The sequence below is a fragment of the Theobroma cacao genome, chromosome 4, assembly GCF_053813885.1.
Source record: "Theobroma cacao isolate CCN51 chromosome 4, ASM5381388v1, whole genome shotgun sequence".
Taxonomy (NCBI): domain Eukaryota; kingdom Viridiplantae; phylum Streptophyta; class Magnoliopsida; order Malvales; family Malvaceae; genus Theobroma; species Theobroma cacao.
In genome coordinates this window covers 39910458-39934597 of record NC_142642.1, presented here as the reverse complement: position 1 = coordinate 39934597, position 24140 = coordinate 39910458, and the positions used below count along the sequence as shown (strand labels likewise).

The 24140-nt window shown below is 37.7% G+C and overlaps 5 protein-coding genes and 2 pseudogenes across 7 annotated transcripts; 3 read left to right on the top strand and 4 right to left on the bottom strand.

Moving 5' to 3' along the window:
* The first annotated feature begins 2522 nt into the window (after nucleotides 1-2522).
* LOC18603540 (uncharacterized) lies at nucleotides 2523-3844 on the top strand. The gene is made up of 2 exons (XM_007035581.3): nucleotides 2523-3013; nucleotides 3099-3844. Exons 1-2 carry the CDS (start codon nucleotides 2927-2929, stop codon nucleotides 3579-3581), a joined length of 570 nt encoding a protein of 189 aa, XP_007035643.3. The 5' UTR covers nucleotides 2523-2926; the 3' UTR covers nucleotides 3582-3844.
* Nucleotides 3845-6458: 2614 nt separating this feature from the next.
* On the top strand, nucleotides 6459-7640 carry LOC18603539 (epoxide hydrolase 1-like; annotated as a pseudogene). The gene is made up of 3 exons (XR_016025886.1): nucleotides 6459-6935; nucleotides 7058-7288; nucleotides 7397-7640. The product of XR_016025886.1 is annotated as an epoxide hydrolase 1-like (transcript).
* Nucleotides 7641-8987: 1347 nt separating this feature from the next.
* Nucleotides 8988-11007, top strand: LOC18603538 (epoxide hydrolase 1-like; annotated as a pseudogene). The gene is made up of 3 exons (XR_016025735.1): nucleotides 8988-9730; nucleotides 10193-10434; nucleotides 10554-11007. The product of XR_016025735.1 is annotated as an epoxide hydrolase 1-like (transcript).
* A 75-nt stretch (nucleotides 11008-11082) lies between these two features.
* Nucleotides 11083-14297, bottom strand: LOC18603537 (Fumarylacetoacetate (FAA) hydrolase family). Its single transcript, XM_007035578.3, has 7 exons — nucleotides 14074-14297; nucleotides 13816-13981; nucleotides 13154-13206; nucleotides 12617-12679; nucleotides 12279-12329; nucleotides 12046-12163; nucleotides 11083-11547 (listed from the first exon to the last, which is right to left on the bottom strand). Exons 1-7 carry the CDS (start codon nucleotides 14182-14184, stop codon nucleotides 11432-11434), a joined length of 678 nt encoding a protein of 225 aa, XP_007035640.3. The 5' UTR covers nucleotides 14185-14297; the 3' UTR covers nucleotides 11083-11431.
* A 147-nt stretch (nucleotides 14298-14444) lies between these two features.
* Nucleotides 14445-19084, bottom strand: GEX2 (gamete expressed 2). Its single transcript, XM_018119822.2, has 14 exons — nucleotides 18751-19084; nucleotides 18305-18631; nucleotides 17846-18052; nucleotides 17667-17737; nucleotides 17450-17591; nucleotides 16998-17306; nucleotides 16779-16903; nucleotides 16384-16601; nucleotides 16042-16269; nucleotides 15727-15956; nucleotides 15337-15575; nucleotides 15089-15245; nucleotides 14782-14945; nucleotides 14445-14594 (listed from the first exon to the last, which is right to left on the bottom strand). Exons 1-14 carry the CDS (start codon nucleotides 19082-19084, stop codon nucleotides 14505-14507), a joined length of 2841 nt encoding a protein of 946 aa, XP_017975311.2. The 3' UTR covers nucleotides 14445-14504.
* A 43-nt stretch (nucleotides 19085-19127) lies between these two features.
* Nucleotides 19128-19852, bottom strand: LOC148763400 (uncharacterized). The gene is made up of 2 exons (XM_088805224.1): nucleotides 19667-19852; nucleotides 19128-19522 (listed from the first exon to the last, which is right to left on the bottom strand). The coding sequence occupies exons 1-2, from the start codon at nucleotides 19728-19730 to the stop codon at nucleotides 19128-19130; spliced, it is 459 nt and encodes a 152-aa protein (XP_088661350.1). The 5' UTR covers nucleotides 19731-19852.
* A 322-nt stretch (nucleotides 19853-20174) lies between these two features.
* On the bottom strand, nucleotides 20175-23920 carry BCE2 (2-oxoacid dehydrogenases acyltransferase family protein). Its single transcript, XM_007035575.3, has 8 exons — nucleotides 23635-23920; nucleotides 23242-23388; nucleotides 23046-23171; nucleotides 22278-22657; nucleotides 21680-21927; nucleotides 21130-21218; nucleotides 20601-20828; nucleotides 20175-20433 (listed from the first exon to the last, which is right to left on the bottom strand). The coding sequence occupies exons 1-8, from the start codon at nucleotides 23809-23811 to the stop codon at nucleotides 20320-20322; spliced, it is 1509 nt and encodes a 502-aa protein (XP_007035637.3). The 5' UTR covers nucleotides 23812-23920; the 3' UTR covers nucleotides 20175-20319.
* Nucleotides 23921-24140: the final 220 nt, after the last annotated feature.

The following is a 24140-nucleotide window of genomic DNA, read 5'->3' as shown; positions in this document are numbered from 1 at the left end:
ATTTTTATTATAATTATTAGTAAGATTTAACTCTATTATAAGTGTGTATTCATCAAATGATGATCATTGAAATATTTTTTATTATAATTATTAGTAAGATTTATTCTATTTATAAATAAAAAATTTAATTGCATTGAATTGTTTCATTAAAAAACTATTTTTTAATTTTAATTGTGTTGTATAATTTAAATATTAATATTTTATTTTTTAATATTTTAAGTTAAATATTAATATTTATCAAACTTATACTTATAAACTTAATATAAAAGTGTTTTTGTTGTTCTTTGAACGTAAGATATTTTTTATGGTTAATTTTATTGATTCGTAAAATATTTTACATTTAGAATTAATTTTTCATTTTTCAAATAAACATAAGTTTTAAAAACGTTTTCTAAAAAATATTTTACTGCAAAATAAACGAACCCTTAATTGAAAAGTTAAATATACGACGATGAATCTCATATAAGGAGAGATGATATGAATCTTATAAGGATCTTCATTCAGTTTATACATATATTTTTTAGCTTAGAAAAATAGACTGTAATAAATAATATCAAAATTTATTTAATTCTTCATTGACATGAAAAATTAGGTGTTTTACAAGAGATATTAAGGTCGAAATAAGTTTGATTAAAGCAGATCTTTCTTTTCTATAAGAGAAAAAATTAGTGCAATAAGGGTGTCGCATGATTGAGTGCACACCAGTAAAAAACAAGGTAAAGTTTGAACTAGCAGATATATTTTGGAGTGAAAAGTGAAAACATGAGCAGAATACATCATGCTAGAACAAATTTTGCTATTTTTATGGAAGGATAGTTGTGTCCTTCCCAATTGCTGCAAGGAAAAAAGTTTGGGGCATTATTCATGAATGGAAGCAGATAGTCATATTTATGTTGAGGTTAGGATATTTTTGTTTTTTCTGACAGGTTATAACATTCTTTTTCAGTTATTAATAATTATGGGTAGTTGGCTTTTTGCATCAGGACCTTATTCAGCTGGTACTAAGAGGGTGAGAGATAAATGGCTAATCCAGCCAAACTTCTGACAGTGATAGTGTCTGGGTTCAAACAAGCTTAAATGGAAAAAGGAAAGGCTTGGTTGGGCCGTGGGCTTGCAGAACTTTGTTGATCATTGAATCCAGATTGTTTGGGTTGGAGAACTTTGGAAATTTACAACATTAAATCATTAAAAATCACCCATGCAAATTAGTGGGATTTCTTTGTTCTTGAGTTGTTTCTTTAAATTGCATGGATTCTCTTGCTCCTGCTGCTGTGCTGCAAGCAAAATTTGCTTCCTCTTCTTCGTACCCGTGATGTATCAGTATCATAATTAAAAAACAAGTAGCAAACCATAAGGAAATTCACGTGATGCTCATGCCCATTCTCATTTATCAAGAATTCAAGATGTTTCACACATAATGCTTTGTATGTAATAAAGCAGAGTAATAGTCAAAGTTTCAGGTCTCTTCATTATAGAAAGAAGCCTCTCTCTCTCTCTCTCTCTCTCCCTAACTAGATTAGATTCCAAGGGATTGCACCTTATGTAGCAGACAATGCACAAAAAACAAATTTGGGGTGAAACTGAAACTGCAATGGGATGGAAGGGTTAAAGATAATGGTAAGATTCATCAATATCTAGATTGACTGTTAGTATATCTGAGTTTGCATTTTACGAGGATTAGATTATTTTACGGATCATCAGATGAAGCATGCAGATCAATTATTTGAAAAATACCAGGCAGAATTGGGATTTGAGTGCAAAAAACTGACCATTTGCAGATTGTCTTGAACAGTTATTGGATGCAGATTTTACCCAGTGTGTTTTGTGTTGTAACATGAAGGATTTGATGGGTTCAGGTTCTTTCCATGTGCTTCTTCTGTTTTCAATGAACTGTTGCTCATTTTAACAGGAATGAGTTAAGAATATGTGGCAAACATCAATGTGTATAATGTGATTGTAATGAATAAAGAGAAAGACACTGCCCCCATTCCTTCATTTATTTTTCCTTCTAGTATTGAAAGAGGTTCATGATTTAAGGTATATTCTTTCTAGTTCCCTTCAGGTTTTGCAATGTTTCCCAAAAGTCTAAACAGCTTTTGAAATTTGGGGTTTTCTTGTTGAAGGTGGAGGGGTAAGTAACTAATTTGATCAAGTGAAATTGTGCTTTTGTTTCCTGGGAAAAAGCTCAAGAAAAGTTAGAAAACAAGAAACAGGAAAGCTAGTTTGATACCAATGATTACAAATGAGGGTCAAATGGAGCTGAAAGAGGCCCCTTTCGTTCTGTTAGAATTTAGAACTAAGAAACAAGACAAAAGACATTTTTCTGAGAGGAGACAGATCAGGAAAAAAAACAAGAAGATATAGTTTCATATCCAATCTGACAATTTTAAAAATTTTCCATGGGCTGCAATCTATGTTACAAGCTACAAATTTCAAAAACACAGATCTTATCTTGAATCAACTTTTAATACAATTTCATGGTGATATCAATGAAGAAAACAAAACAAAGAGCTGAGCTCGGGGGTTCTATCCATAATCCATGGTACATGGGGGGCCGACTGTGACTAGGGGCTCTCCTCGTTGTAAACTACTAGTAACTGTCCATCAACCTACTGTTACTAATTTTCCTACCGTCCTGCAAGGGAATGAGATAAAATAAAATAAATTGTTAGTTAAATAGATAGTGGTGCCATTGGAAATCTAAAAAAGATGTTAACTTGGCATTTACTAGGGTTTGCCACTTGCCAACGGCCATTCCCACCTTGAGCCCCCAAAGCTCTTCCCTTTTCTTTCACTTTCCCATCTCCTTATTTTGCCTTCCAAAAGTTATATTTACACGAATCCCCTTTTCCCTCTCTTTGGGAGAAAACAGTTTCTAGTTAGTAAAATCTATAACCAGAGAGAAAAGAGAGAATTTTCAGTAACAATGTCAAACAAGTCCCCAATCTTTCCAATGCCTGAGCCTCAGCACTTCAGTGACTATGGCTTTGACCCACAAATGGACTATTTTCAGGTTTGTTATTCTTTAAAAACTCTCTCTTTTGTTCCCCTGTTAAGTTCTTTACTTACCCTTTGCTTGTTGCTACCTAAAAAACCAGGTTTTGGAAGAAGCAAGGAAGCACAAGAGGGAAACATCAAGATCCATAGACTCTCTACATTTCAAGCTCCAAAAGCCCATCTCGAAAGACGAGCATTCCAAGAAAACCCACAAGGCTAAAAAGAAGAAACGTTGGTGGAAAAATGCCCTGCTGTTCTTCAAGTGGAAGAAATGGACTCCACATGGCAATAACCACCGTGACAATCTTGATCTAGATCTTGATCTTGAACCTGATGTCCATCGTGCAAGGGCTAGAGCTTTCAGGGCTTCAATTTCAGGACCTGTTTACATAACCGAGAGCAGGAGCGGTTCCAGCACTCCTTACAGAACCACGAGCCGCCCATCTTCGGGTCCCCTGGCTGGAACTTTGACTCCTACAAGAAAAGGAGACGTGGCAATTCCTTATCTGAGTCTCAGGGAACTGAACATGGAGCAGCACCACAGGGTTTCTACCTCTGCCATGCCCATATATTTGGTCACTTAACCAAGCCAAGCTTTCTCTTTTTCTCTTTCAACCCATCTTTTTTCGGGTGAAGCTGGTTTTTTTCTTACCTATATATGTAATATGCGCAGCTTTGTTCTTCCAGGGCTTTGTTATCTTTTCGGGTTTGGCCCCACATTTCATTCGGGTTGTGCAAAGTGCAAGCTGGGAAGCAAAGTGGAGGGGAGGACATGCCCTCATCCTCCATTACTTCTTTATTGATTTCTGCAAACTAATGAACTCGTGCTTTGACTATTATGACTCCTCATCTTTTTTCTTCTTCACTTTTATCTTTTACTCATTTCATTGGAGTTAATTATTAGTATTGCTTCGATGCACAGAAACCAAAGAACCCTTTAGTTTAATCTTTTTACCATGATGTTGCTTGATGGGTTAAGGTTAATCGTTCCCTTGAACAACGACCTCTTTGGCCGTTGAAGTGTGAACATGAAAGATCCCCTTCGTATCTGTGGCGTATTCTTTTGTTAGATTCGTTCTTCTTTTTCTATACACTTTTTCAAATCAAGTGCAACCATTTGTCACTCGCAATGCCTGTTCATATTTTGTGGGTCATCGGATCGGTTTTCGGAACCATGTGATTTGGTCAATGTAGGACCCTCATCAAGATTCGAGGGATTAATGCTACGACCATGGAAAACGTTAGCTAGCGGCAGATGAGATCTGCTTGATTCTGTGGGTAACTCCTGGGGCCTAAATTGTCACAATGTTGTTGAAGGGCATTTGTGATTTAGAGCCTGTTTAGTGCACTTGGACTTAGAATGAGGACTTGCGGGACAATAGCTTTGCAAACGATACGCCATGGTCTATAAAGAAAAATGTAGAATGTGCAACGGCTATCTAACAAGAAAAAAAAAACAATAAAACTTGAAAATATAGGTCGACAAGCAAGCAGTCAAAGGAAGAGCAAGCGTTTGGGGTTCACAAGGTGCAACTATACATTTCAATAGATTAGATTAATCTTTTATGAAGGGGTTAATATTTTGTAACAAGTGATAAAGTCAATCAATATTGGCAGCCCAAGTACTCCGGTGGATGAAGTAGATAGGATGACCTATCTCCGAATGAGAGCATCACAGATTCGAGTGGAAGCGAAATTATTGCATTAATAAACGTAAGGGTGATTTATAAATGTGAGTGCTGCATGGTTCAAAAGGACGGGGTAATATCTTGGTAACAATGTAAACACAGGCAGCAACTTGACAAAGAGGCTTCATGGTCTGTTCAAAACTTTGATCAATCTATTGCACAAGACTCCAAAATTAGGAGCGGCAGAAGCATGTGGCGGTTGGCTGCTGGCTGAATGCTACGCTCCTTGATGCAGATCAGAGCCCTTCTTTCACTTCACTGAACCTCATGGCAACGTCGTTTTCCTCCTGGAAACATGCTATTCAAATCCAACGTGCCCATTGTCAGTTGGGAATTCTGGGGAGGTGGTGGTAAATGCCAAATACAAAAATTGCCCAACCTCCCATCTTTATTCACCAAAAAACAAAAAACAAGACTACCCATTTTGTGTTTTCATTTCTGGCTGAGCATTTATGGTAGGATTAAGACATTCAGCACTTTTCGTTCGAGGTAGGGTGTCCGTACTTTAAATGCTGAGAAAGAGAGAGAAAACTAAGAAGTCCCTTAAGGTTGATTCAAGACAATTTAATACATATTGCGTACAGAATAGGCATGTAACAATTACTCCAAATGAAGTTCTCTTGTCATGGAAAGAAAAATTCTTCTTCTTGTTAAATCTTTGGAGAAATGACATGAGCTATTCTGAGAACAAGATGAGCCTTGTGCTATAAATTTCTTGGGGGCTTGCTTCAATTTTTTTCAAAGGCAAAAATGATGGGGCATGCACTCTTCCAACATGCTGATGTTTACAGAAACTTACACCTTCCACATGGGAAAATTTGGGGCTGCTTTGAAAGCAAATTCAACCTTCTTTCTCTTAAAAGCTTTTGTCCAAATGGAAAAACGTTAGGTGCTTAACCCATTGCCCATTTAGTCCAAAGCTTCAAATATCAATCATTGTTAGTATTTGACAGAGGGGAAGCCATTCCTAATCTAATAAATATCTCATTTTCTAGTTTTATTTTTCCTGATAAATACATACATCCTTTAAGTGAAGGAATCCAGTCTAAATTTTCTGAGTAGAAAAAGTTATGATTGATCAAAAGAGTGTGATCTTTCCTAACTCAATTATAAAAGAATAAAGAATAAACAGACAAGTCTCGTTTTGAAACTGGGAAAAGTCCTCCCCACCTACACCTAACTGTCCTGTTGGACAGTTGCAGCAGTTGACTTTTCCCATAGGCTTGCCTGCAGGCTTAATAACCTTAACAGGCCTGTGCAAATATAAAATCTTCAGCCATTATGCTGGATGCCCATTCCGAGAGTAGCTAGTCTATGTAATCCTAAATTATAGCCCAAGCTTTAACCCAGAAGAAAAGCCTAGTCCATAAACCTTGGTCTGTGCCCATAATGCCTTTGGCACAGCCGATAAGAACTCCTTATCCTTCCTCTCTTTCTAGGTACGGTTCTTTATCCTTTCTTTGAATATGCATGTGCCATGGCTTTTCTTCTTGTTTCAGGTGATTTAGATTGACATTCTTAACTTCCAAATTTTGTTTGCAAGGAAACGGAAAAATCCCAACTTTTGTTTTTCCCTTTATAATTATCAACTAATAAATAGTCAAATATTGAGTTAAATGCATTTTTTTGTCAACTTCCAATCCGGTTGGACCACTATGAACTCAGTTAAACAGCTCATTGAACACTTAAAGAGATTGTTGTGCTACCTTTTTTCTTCAATAGTATAAGTTGGTATCAGCAAGCAAAGGTAGCTGAAGAGAGAAAAAGAAAGAAATGGAGCAGGTAGAGCACAAGATGATCAACGTCAATGGCATCAATATGCACGTAGCGGCGAAAGGCTAAACCCTGTGATTCTCTTCCTCCACAGATTCGCAGAGCCCTGGTACTGCTGGCGCCACCAGATCATTGCCGTTACCTCGCTTGGCTATCGGGCTGTGGCTCCTGACCTGCGTGGACATGGGGATACGGATACGGATGCACCAGAGGAGGCGTCCAGCTACACCAGCTTGAACGTGGTGGGGGATCTTATTGGTCTCCTGGATGCTGTGGCCCCCGATCAGGACAGAGTTTTTATCGTGGGACATGGTTTGGGTGCGGTCATGGCTTGGTGGTTGTGCCCGTTTAGACCAGACAAGGTTAAGGCGTTGGTTAACTTGGGCGTTTTGTTCAGTCCGAGGAATCCTCACCGGAAACCCCTTGAGAGTCTCAGAGCTTTCTAATGGTGATGATTACTACATCTGCAGATTTCAGGTTCTTCCCCCAAGGCATAAAAACTGTTTTCCTATGTCTGATCAACTGTTGTTTTGTTCCAATCAAATTGAAAGATCAAGGCAGAAATGGCCAATGGAAAAGATTGCTTGATCGTCTTGCAGGAACCGGGAGTGATAGAGGCCGAGTTTCTCGAGCTAGGAACCGAGAGAGTCATCAAGGGAGCCCTAACAATCCGTAGTCCAGACCCTCTTTTTTTACCAAAGGGAAAATATTTTGGACGACCAGATAATACTCCATTTAGCTTGCCCTCCTGGTTGTCAGAGGAAGTTGTTTAAGTATTACACCAGCAAATATGAGAAGAAAGGACTGAACTACTACCGTAATATAGATTTGTATGCTTCTCTTCCATCTTGGGTCGATGGCTTATCCAAGTTAAAAATTGATATTTACCAGTGGTTTAGCTTTTCTTTTTTATGCTTATGCTGTTATCTTTGTTACAGAAACTGGGAACTGACAACACCCTGTACAGGGAGTCAAGTACAAGTGCCAGTTAAGTTTATTGTGGGCGACTAGGACCTGACCTATCACGCTCCTGGAGCCAAGGACTATATTTACAAGGGGGGGTTTAAGAGAGATGTTCCATTTTTGCAAGAAGTGGTTGTAATTGAAGGAGCAGCACACTTTCTCCATGAAGAAAGTGATGAGATCAGTAAATACATATATGATTTCTTCCAGAAATTCTAGTTTTCTCTTTGACAAGAATCTTGCTGCTGTTTTTACTTCAAAAGAGAGGGTCTCTTTTGAAGCACAAAAAAAAAGAAGAGAGGGTCTCTTCCCAGGACAGACTCAAGAATTTTTATGAATAGTATCATAATTAAAATAATAATAGTAATAATTTAAAAAATTAATGAGTTTATTAATATCATAAACTACATAAAACTATAACAAAAGTAATATAATTAATAAAAATTTTTAACATCGCCATCTTCCTGGACTAGCTTCTGCCTTGTGGTAGGGTTTTCTTTGTACTCTGAATTAGACCAATATTTCCTTTATCTTTCAATAAAAAAGAATAATATTTTCTTTCCTTTTCTTTATAATGTAATACATTTTCTAGTAAGTGGATGTCTCTCCTCCCTTAGTACCCTACCAGCCAAGGCTGTCATATGTAGAACACTTTCTATGAAGGTTCTAAGCAATAGACTATCATTTTTCAATCATTTTTAAGCAGTATGTTTATGAACTTATCCACAACTAACCCAAAACTATAAGAAAGCTGACTATGAATGATCAGGGAGTTTCTCGCAGAATAGTGTCATTTTATGTTCTCAAGGATTTTAAACCTTTTATATGTACAAATTTTCGATAACAACAAATTTTCTAATTATTTTAAAACTTTTTTTTTCTATTTTTGACAACTAGTCCCCACTCGGATTCATATCAGACACACGGGGTCACTTTTAAATTGCAATCAAATATTCTTTGCTCTTTTTGAGGGGAAAGCCTTAATCCCTTAAACGTGTTTCACAGCCAAACAATCAATGATCGTAATTGCAAGGGATTGAAGTAGGATTATTAGTGTTAATTAAGATACACTAATTATCCTTTACCATTGCAAGTTTCTACCCTTTCTTTGTCTATAGCTTCATGCTCGTTCTTTTCATCTTTTGGTATTAAAATATGAAAAAGAATTCCTTGCTCTCTGCTGTAAGTCTGTTATTCACTATTCTCTAATCTAAAGCCACTATGTTGGACTGTCTTCTTGACCTTTTTGTCATGTTGTCTCGCAGCATCACAGTTGGCAAAGACAGAGGGTCGAACGTGGCCCCACCCCAGCACTTTCGGATGGCTAAAAATGGTTTAAACTATACCCCAGCCTCCTGACCGAGGCGACTGATGCTATCAAGCCAACGTCCTGTTCGATTATGTTATTGTAACAGTGTGTCCCATCACGTCGTTTTCCAATTGTTAGTTCCTGCCTCCATTGCCTCACTTTGCTATCGGACAAACAAGAGATCATTATTTTACTAATACCACTATGGGATGATTATAGCTTGGTTTCCTATTCTAACCCTTTGTTTTTCACCCCAAGGTGCTAATCGACCGGGTCTAATCACCTACGACCCTTTCTTTTCTTTATAAAGATGAGAACGATCAGGGCAATAGCTGGTGCTAGGTCTCTTTACCCCCGTGCTGTACTTCTGAACACCAAATCCTACTTCTCTGCCGCAAGGAGTGCAAGTGTGTCTATACCAGGCGTGAACGCAACTGTTGTTAAGCGTACTTATTTTCCATTTTACTTCAGCTTGGGGTCAAGATCTTATACAAGCAGGCCAGGTTATCCGAGAGAGGGAAACGTAGAAATGGAGGAGATAGAGCATAGGATAGTCAATGTGAATGGCATAAACATGCACGTAGCGGAGAAAGGGAAAGGCCCCGTGATTCTCTTCCTCCATGGGTTCCCAGAGCTGTGGTACTCCTGGCGCCACCAGATCACTGCTTTTGCCTCGCTAGGCTACCAGGCGGTGGCTCCTGATCTCTGTGGATATGGGGACACGGATGCACCGGATGCGGCCTCCAGCTACACCGTTCTGAACGTGGTGGGGGATCTCGTTGCTCTCCTGGACGTTGTTGCCCCGGAGCAGGACAAGGTTTTTGTTGTGGGTCATGATTGGGGTGCGCTTATCGCTTGGTGGTTGTGCTTGGTTAGACCAGACAGGGTTAAGGCTTTGGTTAACATGAGCGTTGTGTTCAGTCCGAGGAACCCTAAGCGGAAACCTCTCGAAAGTCTCAGAGCTTTCTATGGTGATGATTACTACATCTGCAGATTTCAGGTTATAGTTTCCTTCAATTAATTTCCCTGTTCAAATTTCAGTCATGACCGATTAGTTTATTTTTCCAACTTATCTTATAATCTCATAAATCTAGAAGTACTTTTGCATGAGACAACCTTAATTAACAAAGGATTTATCAATTTGTTATCTCCACTTTACCACTGTTGTTCTTTTTCAATGCACAGCTACTATATTTTTTTATGCTCAATCAACTGTTTGAAGTGTTATTTTAATCAGATCAAACTGCAATTTGCAATGATTTCATATTTTTTTTAGATTCATAGCTCCTATCGAACATTTAAATATTCAGCTTGGGCATCTCCCTTCACTCTGTCACTGTTTATTGCAAAGTCTCCGAAGATTGTCTGTTCTTTTTCCTTTTTGGAAGAACATTTCTCATACTTAGCTTTGCTCTCACATTTATGGCTAACTAATGGGCGGATTGCTGGATAAATTTTGCAGGCGCCTGGAGAAATAGAGGCTGAGTTTGCCGAGCTAGGATTTGAGAGAGTTCTGAAGGGATTCCTAACATACCGTAACCCAGGTCCCCTCCTTCTACCAAAAGGCAAATATTTTGGACAACCAGACACTCCAATTAGCTTGCCCCCTAACTGGTTATCGGAGGAAGATGTTAAGTATTACATCAGCCAATATGAGAAGAAAGGCTTCACGGGAGGATTGAACTATTACCGAAACATAGACTTGTATGTTTCCTCTCAAACTTAAGTAGATGGCATATCTAAGTTAAATTGGTATCAATATTCTTGCTTTTAAAGTTTAAGCTGTTCACTTTTTGTTACTTGTGCTGTCATCTTTGTTGCAGAAACTGGGAACTTACAGCACCCTGGACGGGGAGTCAAGTAAAAGTGCCAGTTAAGTTCATCGTCGGGGACCAGGATCTGACCTATAATGCTCCTGGAACCAAGGACTATATACAGAAGGGGGGTCTGAAGAGAGATGTTCCATTTTTGGAGCAAGTGGTTGTAATGGAAGGAGTAGCACACTTTCTCCATGAAGAAAAACCTGATGAGATCAATAAACACATGACTTCTTCCAGAAGTTCTAATTTGCTAACCATTTGATGTACTTGTCCTGCTTTAACTTCCACATGGAAGAAAGGGTCTTTGCCTTGTCTATTGTATAGTTTGTGTGTTTGTGTATGTTTGATTCAATAATTTGTCTTTGTTGTTACTGCCAATTTACCTTTGTCGTTATTGATCAGACAATTCTATTGTCCATGAGCCTAATATCTAGCAGTACTCCTTATTTCTTTTGAACTTTTCTTGCCTTCGAAAATGAGGAGATAAACCTCACTGCCAGGCGAAACTGATGGCCAAGCGAGTAGCTGTTCATTGCATGATAAATGCTGTACCTTTATTTCATTTCCTACTTTAGCACAAGTTCACAATAGAGTTGCATCATTCAAAGATATTAAGCACAATCCATACAAATGAGCAAGTTCTCAAAGGCCAACAGGCATTCGTTTTAAGTTGGTTGCAGTATACCTCACTGCAAGTTCCAGAAAGATCCAAGGGCTGTGTTTCAGATGCTTGGGTTATTTTAATGTTTGTTTTTAGCTGCCCAGATGCTTGGTTAACTCCAATAGAAGGATGTGCGGGGCGTCTGCAGTGTTGAATCAGAAATTAAAGGATAAATTCTGCTTAAACAGGCTCTGGTTGCTGCAGCATAGATGCGCTTAGCTCAACAGTTTCCTGGCTTTTGGCGTTTTCCAACATCAAAGTGAACATCTACAAGGCCTGTTATCCCAGCACTTATCTTCTGGCCTACTTTTACAGGGCCAACACCTTGAGGAGTGCCTACAAAAATATAAATCAACAGGGCACATAATTAAGACTTCAAATTGAAGAGATTTCCCCTTATTGTTAATGAAATAGTGTAGGATAGCTAAGCTTTCAAATCAGAAGTTAAAAAGAAAATGGACCGAAACAGATGGGGTATGCTAGAATCTATAATAAAACTACACCACCCCAACCAGTCACTCCATATCACACTACACATGAATGGAGTAACACAGAAATTAAAATTGACTGAGAGATAGGAAAACACATTTATCAATCAATTAGTCTGATAACTAAACATGCAACTGAATCTGGCAACAAATGCTATTCGGATGTGAAGGATCGTCAACATGGATTAACTACCCCGTGGAAGGGAATGTGCCGTTGTTGCCCACGGGCTTTTGGTCTTTGATCAATATACTAGTTTATCAAGGACAACTACCAGAAAAACCTATTCAAAATTTGAGATTTAATGTGAGAGAAGAAAAATTGGGAAAAATCTGAATGTTGTATAACCTGTTAATATGACATCTCCTTCACAAAGTGTCATAATGGAACTTATGTGGCTAATGAGGTAAGGAATCTTAAAAATCATATCCTTGGTGGAACCCTTTTGTCGTGTTTCTCCATCTACCTGTGTTGACAAGAAATGCATCTAACTTTAATCAGTTGGAAAGAACAATACCAAGTCGAAGCACTCCAAAAATACATGAAATGAAATGTTGATCACAGAATAATAGTATATAAACCTTTAACCACAGCTCCAAGTTGTCAGGGTCAGGCACCATAGACATCGACAACTGCACAAGAATTTTCAAATCAGTATAGAAACAGTATTTCAAATCAGTATAGAAACAGTATTTCAAATCAGCTCCAATTTGTGAATGATAAATCACAAGGTAGAAGAATAAGTGGAAGAATATCTATTCTCTGCACTCCCCATATAGAAACAGTATGAGAACAAAAAGGAGATGTTAATATCAATTATTCCAGCACACATGATCTGGCAAGCCCCTCAAAATTAATTTGAGCATAATGTGCGTTAGAGCAAAGAGAAAGATGAGACTATTTCAATTTTATTTCTTACAACAGAACTGATAGGTGTAAAGGTGTCCTGCCCTTTAGCAACTGTCCACGGAAGACCTGCAGACTGAGAAATGTGACCAAAAGGATCAGCATTAACTCAAATAATAAGGAAAAAAAAAAACTCAAATGATAAGAGTTGAATCATGGAAAGCTGAAAGGACACGTGAGAAATAAAAATCTTGTTCTCAAAAGTAAAAATAAACATATACTTAAAGATCCACGATAAATGAAGATTGTTTATCTTATGAGCTTTTTTTCTTCCATTGATCCTGCAACAACATGGTGCGGCAAGCATCCCAGAAAAAGCTTCACTTTCAAATACTCTCTATCAGAGAATGAATTTCAAAAAACTTCTGGTGTTTCATCTAAGCTGAATGATTTCTCCTCTAAATAATGTACTTCATTCATTGATCAATCAAAGGACTAAAACAGCCACCAAAAATGAAATTGGAGAACATGCAAAGGCAACCAGGTTCTCATGTGAAATAATAATGCTTTAAAAAATGTACACGAGAGCTCATATGAATAAAATTTGTACCTTTGCAACAGATTGGATTTCCCTTGCAGTCATATCCAGTGCTAAAGCATAGCCTGAAGCAGACAAAAGCGGCCATTATCAACATCAAATTGATCATCATCACAATCTATATAGATTGCTCATGAACCACAACAAACAAAAATAGAAAAAGAAGAAGAAGAAGAAGAACAAAGAAAGGGAAAAAAAACAAAGGAAATGTGGCAGCATCCAATGTTTCCCATTCAAGTCATAGCAGAAGCAATCAAGAAAAAACTATGTCAAAATATTAGGATAGCACACTACAGCTTCTAATTGAATTGCCCGTATACCCGATAAGTAGCAATAAGCACATCTAAATTGAAGTTTGCTGTAGGACCAATTATCATCTCACAAAAAATGCGGGGTCTTGAGGACGATGAAAAGCAAATTACTTTACTCTTTTATCATATTTTTTGCACAAAAATGGAGCTCTCAAGTTCTTAAACCCACTCTCATCTTGCGATTACTAGTTCCGAAGCTTTACCTTTACCCCAGAAAACAGCACCAAACAGAGTTTAATGGAAACCCATGTTGGGTTCTACCAGGAAAAAGAAAAAAGGAACATAACCACATAGATTACTTGAGTAGTCTAAACTGAAACCAGATATGTCGTTCTTGATCAGATAGAACTGATTCGAAATTACCCCCAACATAATTCATGGCAATCTTTTCAGGCACATCCCGAGCCTTTTGTCCGATCACGACAGCAAGCTCAACTTCATGATCCAAGGAATTCAAAGGGTGCGGAACCTCGATTGTCCCTCCATTTTCCAAATACGAAGATGTCGGCTTTAAAAACAAAACCGGCTCCTGGTAAACACAACTCCACCTTCATTTTAATCCGAAATCGGAAACAGATCAAATCTGCTCTACAAATAAGACAATAAACGAAAATTCGATACCTTGGGCACGGCGTTCCCGAGTTCTTTGGCATGAGCTGCGTAGTTGCGGCCAACGGCGACGATTTTAGTCCCGACTTTCAGGAGATTCTGTAACGATGCTGAGGCCGCCATGTTTTCCGTTTTTGGTCAGAGATTTGCAAAGAGCGAAAGGGTCGTCAATGGGCAGCTCTCACTTGCCTACTGAGCTAGTATGTAACGAGTAACGACGGCTGCAATAATCATCTTTTCAGTATAAAATTACCTTTTTATCCGCCCCCCATACCAAAAAATTATCCTTTCTTGGAAAAGATACCGTTAGTAAAGTAAACGAGTAAAATATATAAAATTAAAAAGAAATTAGCGAATTACTGTTATACAAGGAAGAAATTTGTTCCAGATTTTTAATGTCAATATGAATAAACATATGTCAAACATTAGTTAATGTTAAAGGACTAGGTGGAAAGTGGCAGCTTTGTAAGAAGGGCGCTTGAGCAACAACACCCTGTGAAGTGAATCGCATCCTCTGTTGAATTTGCACTTAACTGCACATGAAGCAGGAAAAAAGGAAAAATTCTACAATCAAAATTTGATTTTGCAAAGGTTAATCTGAATCTTTTCTTGTAATAATAACAATAAATAAACTTTGTTGCTGAAGGAGAAGGCTACATAATGGTTGTAATGAAACATAGTCACAAAGACATGTAGGTTTTTCGAGGCATGCATGCTTACAGTTTCTTGCTGGGAACTTTGCACTCTAGACGGCTCGGAATTTCTGGGGTTCTGTCGCCTTTTCTCGTTGACAAGAAGAATTGCACATTTGCATGTGAAGAAGAGAAGCACCGATCCAAGTGAAAGTAACGAAAGGAATTCAATGAATATAGCTGATCCAAGGGCTGTCACCGCAAAGTCAAGCATGTAAGCTCTGATTATTTACCCTTTTTTTGAAAGGTGCTCTGATTATATACTGAAGCAAGAGTGTAACTTGAACGGTAAATGTTGGAAAGATGAAAGTTGTTTGTTAATTCAGACAACTTACTACGAACTAGCAATGAGCTCATTGGCCTTCCTCTAATTAGGTTTACAGTGGCCTCAGCGCACAAAGGCTTCGATACCCTTTCAGCACAATCTAGATAACATCCATAGTGGCCCAAATCACTTATTTTCACTGTTATAGCAGCACCATGTTCTCCACCCTGAAGGATGACATGATTAGTTCAATCCTTTCATGCAACTGCAGAATGTGAATACTGCAATCAAGTCTGTAACAAAACAAGTTTAACTTACATGGTAGGCCAGTTGTTCCATGACAGTGTTGCAATCATTCAGTGATGCTCGGAATCTTATTCCTATAGCTTTGACCTTAAAATGCTTTGAGATAGTAACATATGTCTGAAGAGGTTGCCACTGATAAGTACTCTTCAGCTTCAGTTCAGTTGAATCGATAAGAGCAGCTGGTAGAGTTGCTTGTAAAAACCCATCACTGACTTCCACTGAAAATGTGAGTAGAAAGCCAGACTCACCTCCTGAAATTTTGTTCACCAGCAGAAAGTTAAGGTTTTAGGTGGATGGTGTGCAAGATTGTTGCATAATTAAGCAACAAAGAACTGCTGTTGCCAATATATATTCAGCTCCTCAAAGCTATAGAAGTCCTACTTCATGTGTTTCTGAACTTACCGGGGAAGTTAAGAAGATCTGGATCTCCAATAGAAAACTGAAACTTATCTGTTTCTTTGTTAAACAACAAAGACTCATCCCTAGTGCTCTTCAATATGATGAATTCAGGAACGTTAACATATGGAGGATCATTAATGGGCTCCACCAGAACTGGAACATCCAAGTCATTGACCCCGTTTCTGTTCCTGGCCGAAACTCGAAGGGTGTCCGCACCCGAAAAATTCTCATTCCTTATTTCAGCAAACCAATTGAAGTGAGAGAAATTTACTTATATCCTTCAGTTAAGGGGAAAAGATTAAATTCAGTGATTAGTACCCAAGATATTGAATAGACTGAAGTGCAAAATTTATTGCTTCTAGGCGTCCCTTTATGGTCAAATTCTTTCCTTCCTCATCCCCCTTACTTACAGAAAGTTCACTCCATATTGGCTGCCAGAATTGCATCGGCATAGGTGACAGGAATACTTTCCCAGACTTGGCACTGAGAATGACAGAGATATTCTCCATTGGATCTGAATATTTCATTTCAAATCCATAGTAACCACTGCAAAGAGTAAAGATTTAATCAAGTGAAAGAAAATGAAAGTAAACAGACTGATATGAGCCTTACAAATATTGGCAATGCCACGAAATAATTCAAGACAAGCAAATACCTTACCCGAATCTGGGACTTATCACATCTTCCATTGCCTGCAATTGACTTGGAAAAGAAATTAACTGAGGTGGGATAGTGAGTACAGAAATGTTGACAGCAGCAGTAGCGAGTTCGCCATTTATGTCAGATATAGTATACAGAAAGGAATCATTCCCATAGTAATCTTTGTAAGGTGTATATCTAAAGAGCCTTCCATACTGTAGAAGTGAACCATGACCTGGCTGACAAAATATATAATCCTCAATATAGCATTCAATCATCAAAGACTATACATTAGTGTAGGACGGTATATTAAATAGAAACAATTCTTAGGCTTATCTTTCTCCTAGGATAAAGAAAGATAAGGGAGAGGCTGGAGGGAAAAGGTTGTCAAAACTTGCTTCTACTTTCACTCTTACTTTTGAGAATTCGACAATGCTTGCATTGCCACCAGCGAAGTAGTCATTTCCTAACACATCAAAAGAAATTGACTCATCCTCCCAAAGAGATATTGTATCATCATATGCTTTAGGAAAATATTCACCTGCAAGGCATTTGAAACAGAGATAGTACCATCATATGCTTTGGAAAAATCATGAATCATATGGATTATATAGGTCACAGAAATACTAACTTACTTCCATACACGTTGATCTCAAAAGGGCAGGGTGAGAAATGCTCTCTGTCAAATGATACACACATCTCATAAGTGCCCACTTCCATGGCAAGATAGTGACCTGTGTATGAACCATCATTGTTATCCACAAACATCCAACTTGAGAAACCTGTCTTGTTAACTGAAACAAGCTCTAGACTTAGCTTTGACTGTTCTGAGAGGACAGGATTGGCAAAAGAATCCCTCAGCTGTACTTCTATTTCATTTCTAACGAGCTTTGGTGCCTTGGGAGAAAATCTCACAACTCCTGAGAGTGATATATTAACCTCACCTGTCGGAAATGATAAAAGCATTAGTCACCAAGGAAATATGGCGCTAAGAGATGTGTAAGTAGAAGTTCATATCATCTACTATCCAAAAATTCAAGATGCAGTAAGAGAGGTGCCAAGCTGTAGATCATATTTGGGTAAAAACCTGCTTTTACTTCCTTTGTGAATGGAATACCACCATTCAGGATAATATTTCCACAGAGTACATGAATTTTGTAGATCCCACTCTTTTCAGGAGTATACATGACATTGAATGCACTGGCCTGAACTTTCAAGCTTTCAGGAGGCTGTTTTCCAAAAACCAAACTGTCATTAAAATCTCAAGTAACGATCTGAAGGCTACAAGCAAATACACTTCTTACAGTGTTATTCAGGCCAATAGATGGAGCAGGAGCAAATTCAGTTTCGGTTACAGCATCCTCAAGTAATTCTCCTGTATATTTATTCCCTATTTCAGTTATGTGCTTACTGGTCAAATCGTGGGGCTAACACTATATATGAAAGGAAAAACCAAAAGGTTGATTAATTCCAATGTACATACCATTGCTGAACTGTGTAGGATATATGGTAGGCAACACAGAACAGGCATCAATTTCCCTTTTGATTTCTACTTGAAGTCTTTCTACTTCCACCGGGGAGGGATATTGGAAAGCATCACTTAAATAAACTGAAAACTCTGCCATTTCCCCAGCAACAGAACTATTTAAACCAGTCCCATTGACGAAACTCTTGAATCCATCACAATAACCTGTTCAGATTTAGAGTATGAAACAGCACCTGCTGTGAAGATGTAGAATGTACAACCTTTATAGGTTCAAGCAGCATGACCATTGATTATTACAATGTTTACATAAAAAGATGTAGATTTTGCAGAAGAATAGGTAGAACTTAACCACTAATGCTCATAAATTATCGTTCACAAGGGCACATGATGGCAAGGACATGAGAAGTGCAAGACCCTAATACCGAAATATTTTGTATGAAGGTTTATCTGACGCACCTACAAAGACAGTATAAGCATATGGCATATTTGAAATGCTTTTATTGTGCTTCATATCAGAAATCGTGAGCAAGAAATTCCCTGGTTCAGACATGCCGAAAGAAAACAGCTGAATCCCCGGCTCTACTTCTTCAAATTGCAAATCTCCTACAGGTACAGACAGGTTTGTCTCTTTCTCTATAACATCAGCATCAAATTCATACAAGCCTGGAACAAGGTTTCCATACTGATCTTGCTGGTATATGAGTATTTCCATCTTAGAAAAGATTTGCCACGCATTGAATTCAAATTTCCATTTGGCCACACAATTAGAGACATCTAGAGGTCCTGCAAAGGTCGGTTCAAAATTGAATGAGCTTATTCATCTCATATACACATGTTGAATGATCATCACACTGCATTTCTATTAGTAAAAGTAAATTTCATCATACGTAAAATCAAATCACCTGGATTTACCTTGAATGGTAGTGGAGAACCATTCAAGATTTGGCTTGCCCCTTCCATATGCAACAAGAAGTTTCCTGCTTTCACTGCCATAAACTCCACAATGATATAACCAAATTCGTTCCAACCCATGTTAGTGATATTTACCATAGTTGCAATGGAGCCATTTTCATGGAGAGCAGTCATTGAAATGTTATAAGAATTCAGTTCTTTGTCAGTTGAAGAAACGTTATTTCCAAATGCATCTTTAGGAAGAATCAACAGTGGAGCCTTTGAACCCGCTTCGAATTCATTCAGGAAGCCCAGCCAGGAAGCAACACTGGCAGAAGGGTACATTGACCCTTTGAATCAGACAACAGAAAGTAGGAAGTTAAAACATTTACTCACGATCTATGGAGTGAATTATCCTCGTTTTACAAACCAAAAAGAAAGATAAACCTGGCTCAACAGTGAAATGTAGAGATGAATCCATGACTTTGAAAGGTTCATCATCGATGATCAAATTAAACAATCCGGCAAGAATTGGGGTAAAGACAATTTGCCAAGTACTAGGATCACCAGCAGTGTCTAGAAGAACACCAGATACGTAAGAACTATTCCCCGTCTTCCCATTCACCGTCAGTGCAGGCTTAAAAGCACTTCTGTCAAGCGAAGCATTTCCTTTGCTGTCAAAGTTTCCCAGAACTTTGATTTTGATGGTAGCAGTATCTCCAGCTCGGAATGTGTCCTTGTCATCCAACCAACTGAATGCAAACTTTGGCACTGTTGCCTCATCTGCAACATATTAGATCATTTCTCTCCATTAAGAAAAAATAAAACCAATTGAGCTAAGAACTTGGAGATCTCAAGCTCAAATCTTCCCGTCTTTGTGTCAGTTCATTGTTGAATATAATTAAAAAAAAAAAAGAATGTGAATACCTGCACTATAAGTTAAGAACAATGCGAGGAATAAACTGAAAATGCAGTGAAATTCGGCCGCCATGATTGGGAGAACTATGAGCCATTGGCCCTGTTAGAGGAAAGGAAGTGATGACGTTTTTTGAAAGGGCAGTTTATCAAGTGTATTGGGTTTTTTACGCGTGTCATTGAGAGTAATTTAGGCCGTTGGATTTCTTCAGCGGTTGCTGACGGTTGAAAACGGTTCAGTTATTTCCCCACTTTTCTCTGGGAAAAGCAAATCCAATAGCCCATTAAACGGTGTCGGTTTTGGGCGATGACATTGCTCCTATGGACAATAATGAAAATTTTTTAATTATTTTTTTGGTACGTCTGATATATTAATTATTTAATTATTAATCTTTCTGAAACAAAATTTGCAGTAAAATAATAGGAGGGAATAAATTAACCTGAAAATTACAAAGTAAAATGATGATAAAATTCTAGACAAAATTATCAAATTAAGTATTTTGCAAAGAAATAAAGAAGATTATTAGTTATTTTCAATCTTTATTCCGAAAAAAATTTTATTGGCTATGAATTGAGGTTGTTGCGAACTGCTACTATCACAAGGGCATTTACCCTTTGAAGAAACGGTTAAGAAGAGAGGAAGCTGATAAATTGTCAAAGCCTAGTCATTTCATGTGCAGCATGAGGAGCTCTGGTTTTTCGATGAACTGTTTCAACTCGTTGCAAAATCTCGCGACAGTTGCTCCATCCAAAACTCTGTGATCTGCACCTATGTTAGCCTGACAAGGAAAATATCATGTCAGAGATATGATCAGATTATTACATCTCCCGCCGAAGATAAGCTTATGGCATGTTAAGAACTATACTACTCGTTATTCAGAGGAAAAGCTATACTACTACAAGATGTTGGATAAATGAAAGCGAAATATGTAAATTGCAAGCTTACAGTCATGATTGAGGCAGGATAAACATTTCCGTCATCTGTGAATTGTGGAAGTTTCTGTATTCTACCGATTGCGATGATGGCTACTTCAGGCAAGTTAAGAATGGGCGCACCAAACTTTCCACCAATGGCTCCGATGTTGCTTAGTGTTATTGTTCCACCAGATATATCAGCTGGACTGAGTTTGTTATCCAGTGCCAATTGTTGTAACCGTGAGAGTTCCTTGGTTATCTGAATATATAACAGAGTATAGAAAAGCACAGCTGAGAGCAAGTATAAAGAGAAGAACTATCTTTGACGTAAAGGGGAAGGAAAATGCAGAAAAAGCTCATCATCTTCAACTTATAGCACCAGAATTATGGACAATATGGAAAAGGTTTGGTGGAGGGGGGTATTGATGCGGCAGGAGAATATTAAATATTACACTTCAATTATGAAGAAGAAAGAGAAACAATCTCTGGGAAGAGGAAAAATAGAGGGAATTAAGAAGAATTACTATCCCTAAACAGATGAGAACTGAAACGTAACTAACCTCCAAGATAGAAAGAGACTGAACATTCTTAATATTTGGCACCACTAAGCCATACGGAGTGGCCATCGCAATTCCAATGTTATGGGAACCTAAAATAATCAACAAGAATAACCATGATTAATGTCATGAGAATGCAGGGAGAGAAGCAACCGAGAGTATCCTATCATGGGTTAAAACCACTCAAAATAATAGCAACCTATCACTGATTAACACATTTTCTAGGAAGCAATTAGTGTTTGACAACTGAAACATAGAAACCTTTTCACAGTGGAACAACAATGCATATGTATATGCAACTTCTGCACATATTTGTACAGCATCCTCTGGTCAAAATAGCACATGTTCTTAAATTCCACACTTAAGTTGCAGCAACTATGCAACAACTGCTGCAATACACCTCCATTGAAACAATAATTCTTTAAGATTCATCAATTTCTGAGTAAGAGTGAGTAGGATGCTGATGTGATCCATGCAGTTACAACCAACATACCGTTATGGTCATCAGAAGTGCAAAAAGGAGACAAGTAAAAGTCAGAATAAATCTACAAACCTCTAAGGATTACTTCAAGTGACTCTTCGTTGAAGCAACTATTCATCATGGGATATTTGCTCAAGGCCATTGAAAGTGACTTTATCAATATTGGAAGGAATGTGAACTTTATACCAGGTTCTGTATTGTTAGTTTGAAAAGATGCTTTAAGCTCTGCAAGTGCATCACAATTAATCTCTTCTACATAATGAAAATGTGGAACTTTAGCAGCCATGGACATTGTTTTAACCATTGTTCGCTGGAATCCCCTGAAAAAAAAAACCATCATTAGCATGCTTTTTACTCTTAACTAAATTGATCAGCCTGCCAATAATTATTTTCCACAAGTATGCAAGGACTCGCATTTGACCAACTTAATACCACAAAAGGAACTTCACAGGACTACCATCAGTATGGCTACTTGTGCACGCATGATTGCTAACAGTGGTGGTGTTCTTTTTAACTGATTTTTATCATCCTGACTATAGATAAAGCTATATATAAGGCATCCAATTAGAAAAATTCTTTGGTCTATGAACTATGGTGATTATATTTAGGTAATATAATATCCCCTAAATCCCACAATTAAAAATTTTGCATGTATGTCCGTATCCCATACCTTAGGGGAACTATTGTATCTTCATAGAGCCCTGCAACTTCAGCTGACCCATATGAACAACTCTCTTCTCCATGTAACAGCTCTCCAACAGTAGCAGTAGCAGTAGCAGTAACTGATGGATCTTTGATGACACCTTTCTGCATAGCATATTTAAGCACATCTTCTTTTAGTACCCTGCCATCTTTTCCACTTCCTTGGACATCATTTATGTCTATATCATGTTCTTTTGCAAGGCTTCGAACAGCAGGTGTTGATAGGACTCCACCAGTACTATATTTGTTCAGTTTAGCATCAACTGGTTTTTCCTTTTCTAAATTATTAGGGATTACTGAAGGAACCTGAGTTTCCTCAACAGCCATCTTAACAAGAGTTTCTCCAACCTGCAATTTTATTAAACATGGAAGCACTAATATCCTTGTGCCATATGAATTCATGGTGAAAAAGGCATAAATAATAACTTCTGAGGATAAAACTAAATAATCAGAATAGACACACGCATACAAATCCGAGTCCTTCCTTTCACAGCTAAATTCAATTTCAAGCATTCCTATCTCACTATCAAATCCTCAGCTAAACTCAGGAATTCGATTTTTATATAATATTAAAATGTAGCTTTGAAGCTTATAATACACTTGCTAGCAACCTTACTTATTAGACAAGATTTTCAATTCCGCAGAGTTGTGTGAATCAAAAAACTACAATCATAATCAACACATGGATTTTATAATACGAGAAGCTCAATTCTTGAAACTAGCAGCTAATTCTCACCTTCACAATGCTACCAGGAACGTGGAGAATGTGAGAAACTCTCCCTTGGTAACGACTTGTAATTTCTATAGTTGCTTTGTCACTTTGAACTTCACAAAGTGGTTGAAACTCTTCAACTTTATCCCCCTAACCAGAAACAGAACATTATGGCATTGAAAAAAAAGTCAACATGTACACAAGGATCAAAGTGACTCACCTCTTGAACAAACCACTTAAGAAGTTCGCACTCAGCAATACCTTCACCAGTTTGCGCCAATGGCACGTCGACCGTTCCCTCCATAGGAAGATCAGCCACAGCATTACTCGAAAACTGACATCTTTGAACAACATATGGGATATAGAACTACAATATTTAAAACATAAATAAAAAGAATGTCATCAGCTCCGTTTGGTTCGTCTTTTTGCTATTGGCTTTCAAAATCGAATTATTGAAATTTCAATTCAACAGTTTACAGCAACAATTCAATTAAGAATTCAACGAAACTATCAAATTAGCAACTAATTCCGGTATTAATATTTCGAAATTTCTGAATTTTTTTTAATTTGAATTCGAACAAAAAAGAATCCATGAAACAAGAAAAAATCTCACATTGACAGGGTTATTGGTTAATGAAAACGGCGCCTTAGCGTAGCTGGAGAAGTGACGTCCACACTCCTCCGTCGGTGCCGCCGCCGGAATCGGACATGGAGCAGAAGACATGTAAGGACAAAGCCACCGCCGACCGGCGTTCCATGCTCTCGTTTGTGAAATCCTCCTGCCGATCATAATTCTCCGGCGTTTTTTTCTTTTTTATTTTTTCGGTTTTATGATTTTATTCTTAAAAAGAAAAGGATATTCAAGATACTCTTTAGTTCGGACAAAGGCGCAACTATGTAGGAACAGATTCAGCCGTGTAAGAAAGCTGTAATATAAAAAAGGGACACGTGTCGCAGCCAGAGAATTAATTATTAGATTTACAGATTACAACGAATACTTTATGACTAGATAATAATTCATAGGATAAAGTTTTACTATTTAATGTAAATCAATTATAATTAATGTAATATTTATTAATGTAATTTTTATTGATAATATATATTAATTCATTTAAAATT

Coding starts and splice junctions, on each gene's coding strand:
- GEX2 (XM_018119822.2), bottom strand. CDS start 19,084: ATGTACCCTTCTGCCAGTGTTGCTTCCTGGCTGGGCTTCCTGAATGAA. Junction 18,632..18,750: donor ACCATTCAAGGTAAATCCAG/GTGATTTGATTT, acceptor CGACCTTTGCAG/GACCTCTAGATGTCTCTAAT. Junction 17,307..17,449: donor CACAAAGGAAGTAAAAGCAG/GTTTTTACCCAA, acceptor CATTTCCGACAG/GTGAGGTTAATATATCACTC.
- LOC18603537 (XM_007035578.3), bottom strand. CDS start 14,184: ATGGCGGCCTCAGCATCGTTACAGAATCTCCTGAAAGTCGGGACTAAA. Junction 13,207..13,815: donor TGCCATGAATTATGTTGGGG/GTAATTTCGAAT, acceptor TGTCTGCTTCAG/GCTATGCTTTAGCACTGGAT. Junction 12,330..12,616: donor TTACACCTATCAGTTCTGTT/GTAAGAAATAAA, acceptor ATTCTTGTGCAG/TTGTCGATGTCTATGGTGCC.
- LOC148763400 (XM_088805224.1), bottom strand. CDS start 19,730: ATGGCGGCCGAATTTCACTGCATTTTCAGTTTATTCCTCGCATTGTTC. Junction 19,523..19,666: donor GTTCTTAACTTATAGTGCAG/GTATTCACATTC, acceptor AATATGTTGCAG/ATGAGGCAACAGTGCCAAAG.
- LOC18603540 (XM_007035581.3), top strand. CDS start 2,927: ATGTCAAACAAGTCCCCAATCTTTCCAATGCCTGAGCCTCAGCACTTC. Junction 3,014..3,098: donor CACAAATGGACTATTTTCAG/GTTTGTTATTCT, acceptor CTAAAAAACCAG/GTTTTGGAAGAAGCAAGGAA.
- BCE2 (XM_007035575.3), bottom strand. CDS start 23,811: ATGATCGGCAGGAGGATTTCACAAACGAGAGCATGGAACGCCGGTCGG. Junction 23,172..23,241: donor TTAAGTGGTTTGTTCAAGAG/GTGAGTCACTTT, acceptor GTTTCTGGTTAG/GGGGATAAAGTTGAAGAGTT. Junction 20,434..20,600: donor ATCCTGCCTCAATCATGACT/GTAAGCTTGCAA, acceptor TTTCCTTGTCAG/GCTAACATAGGTGCAGATCA.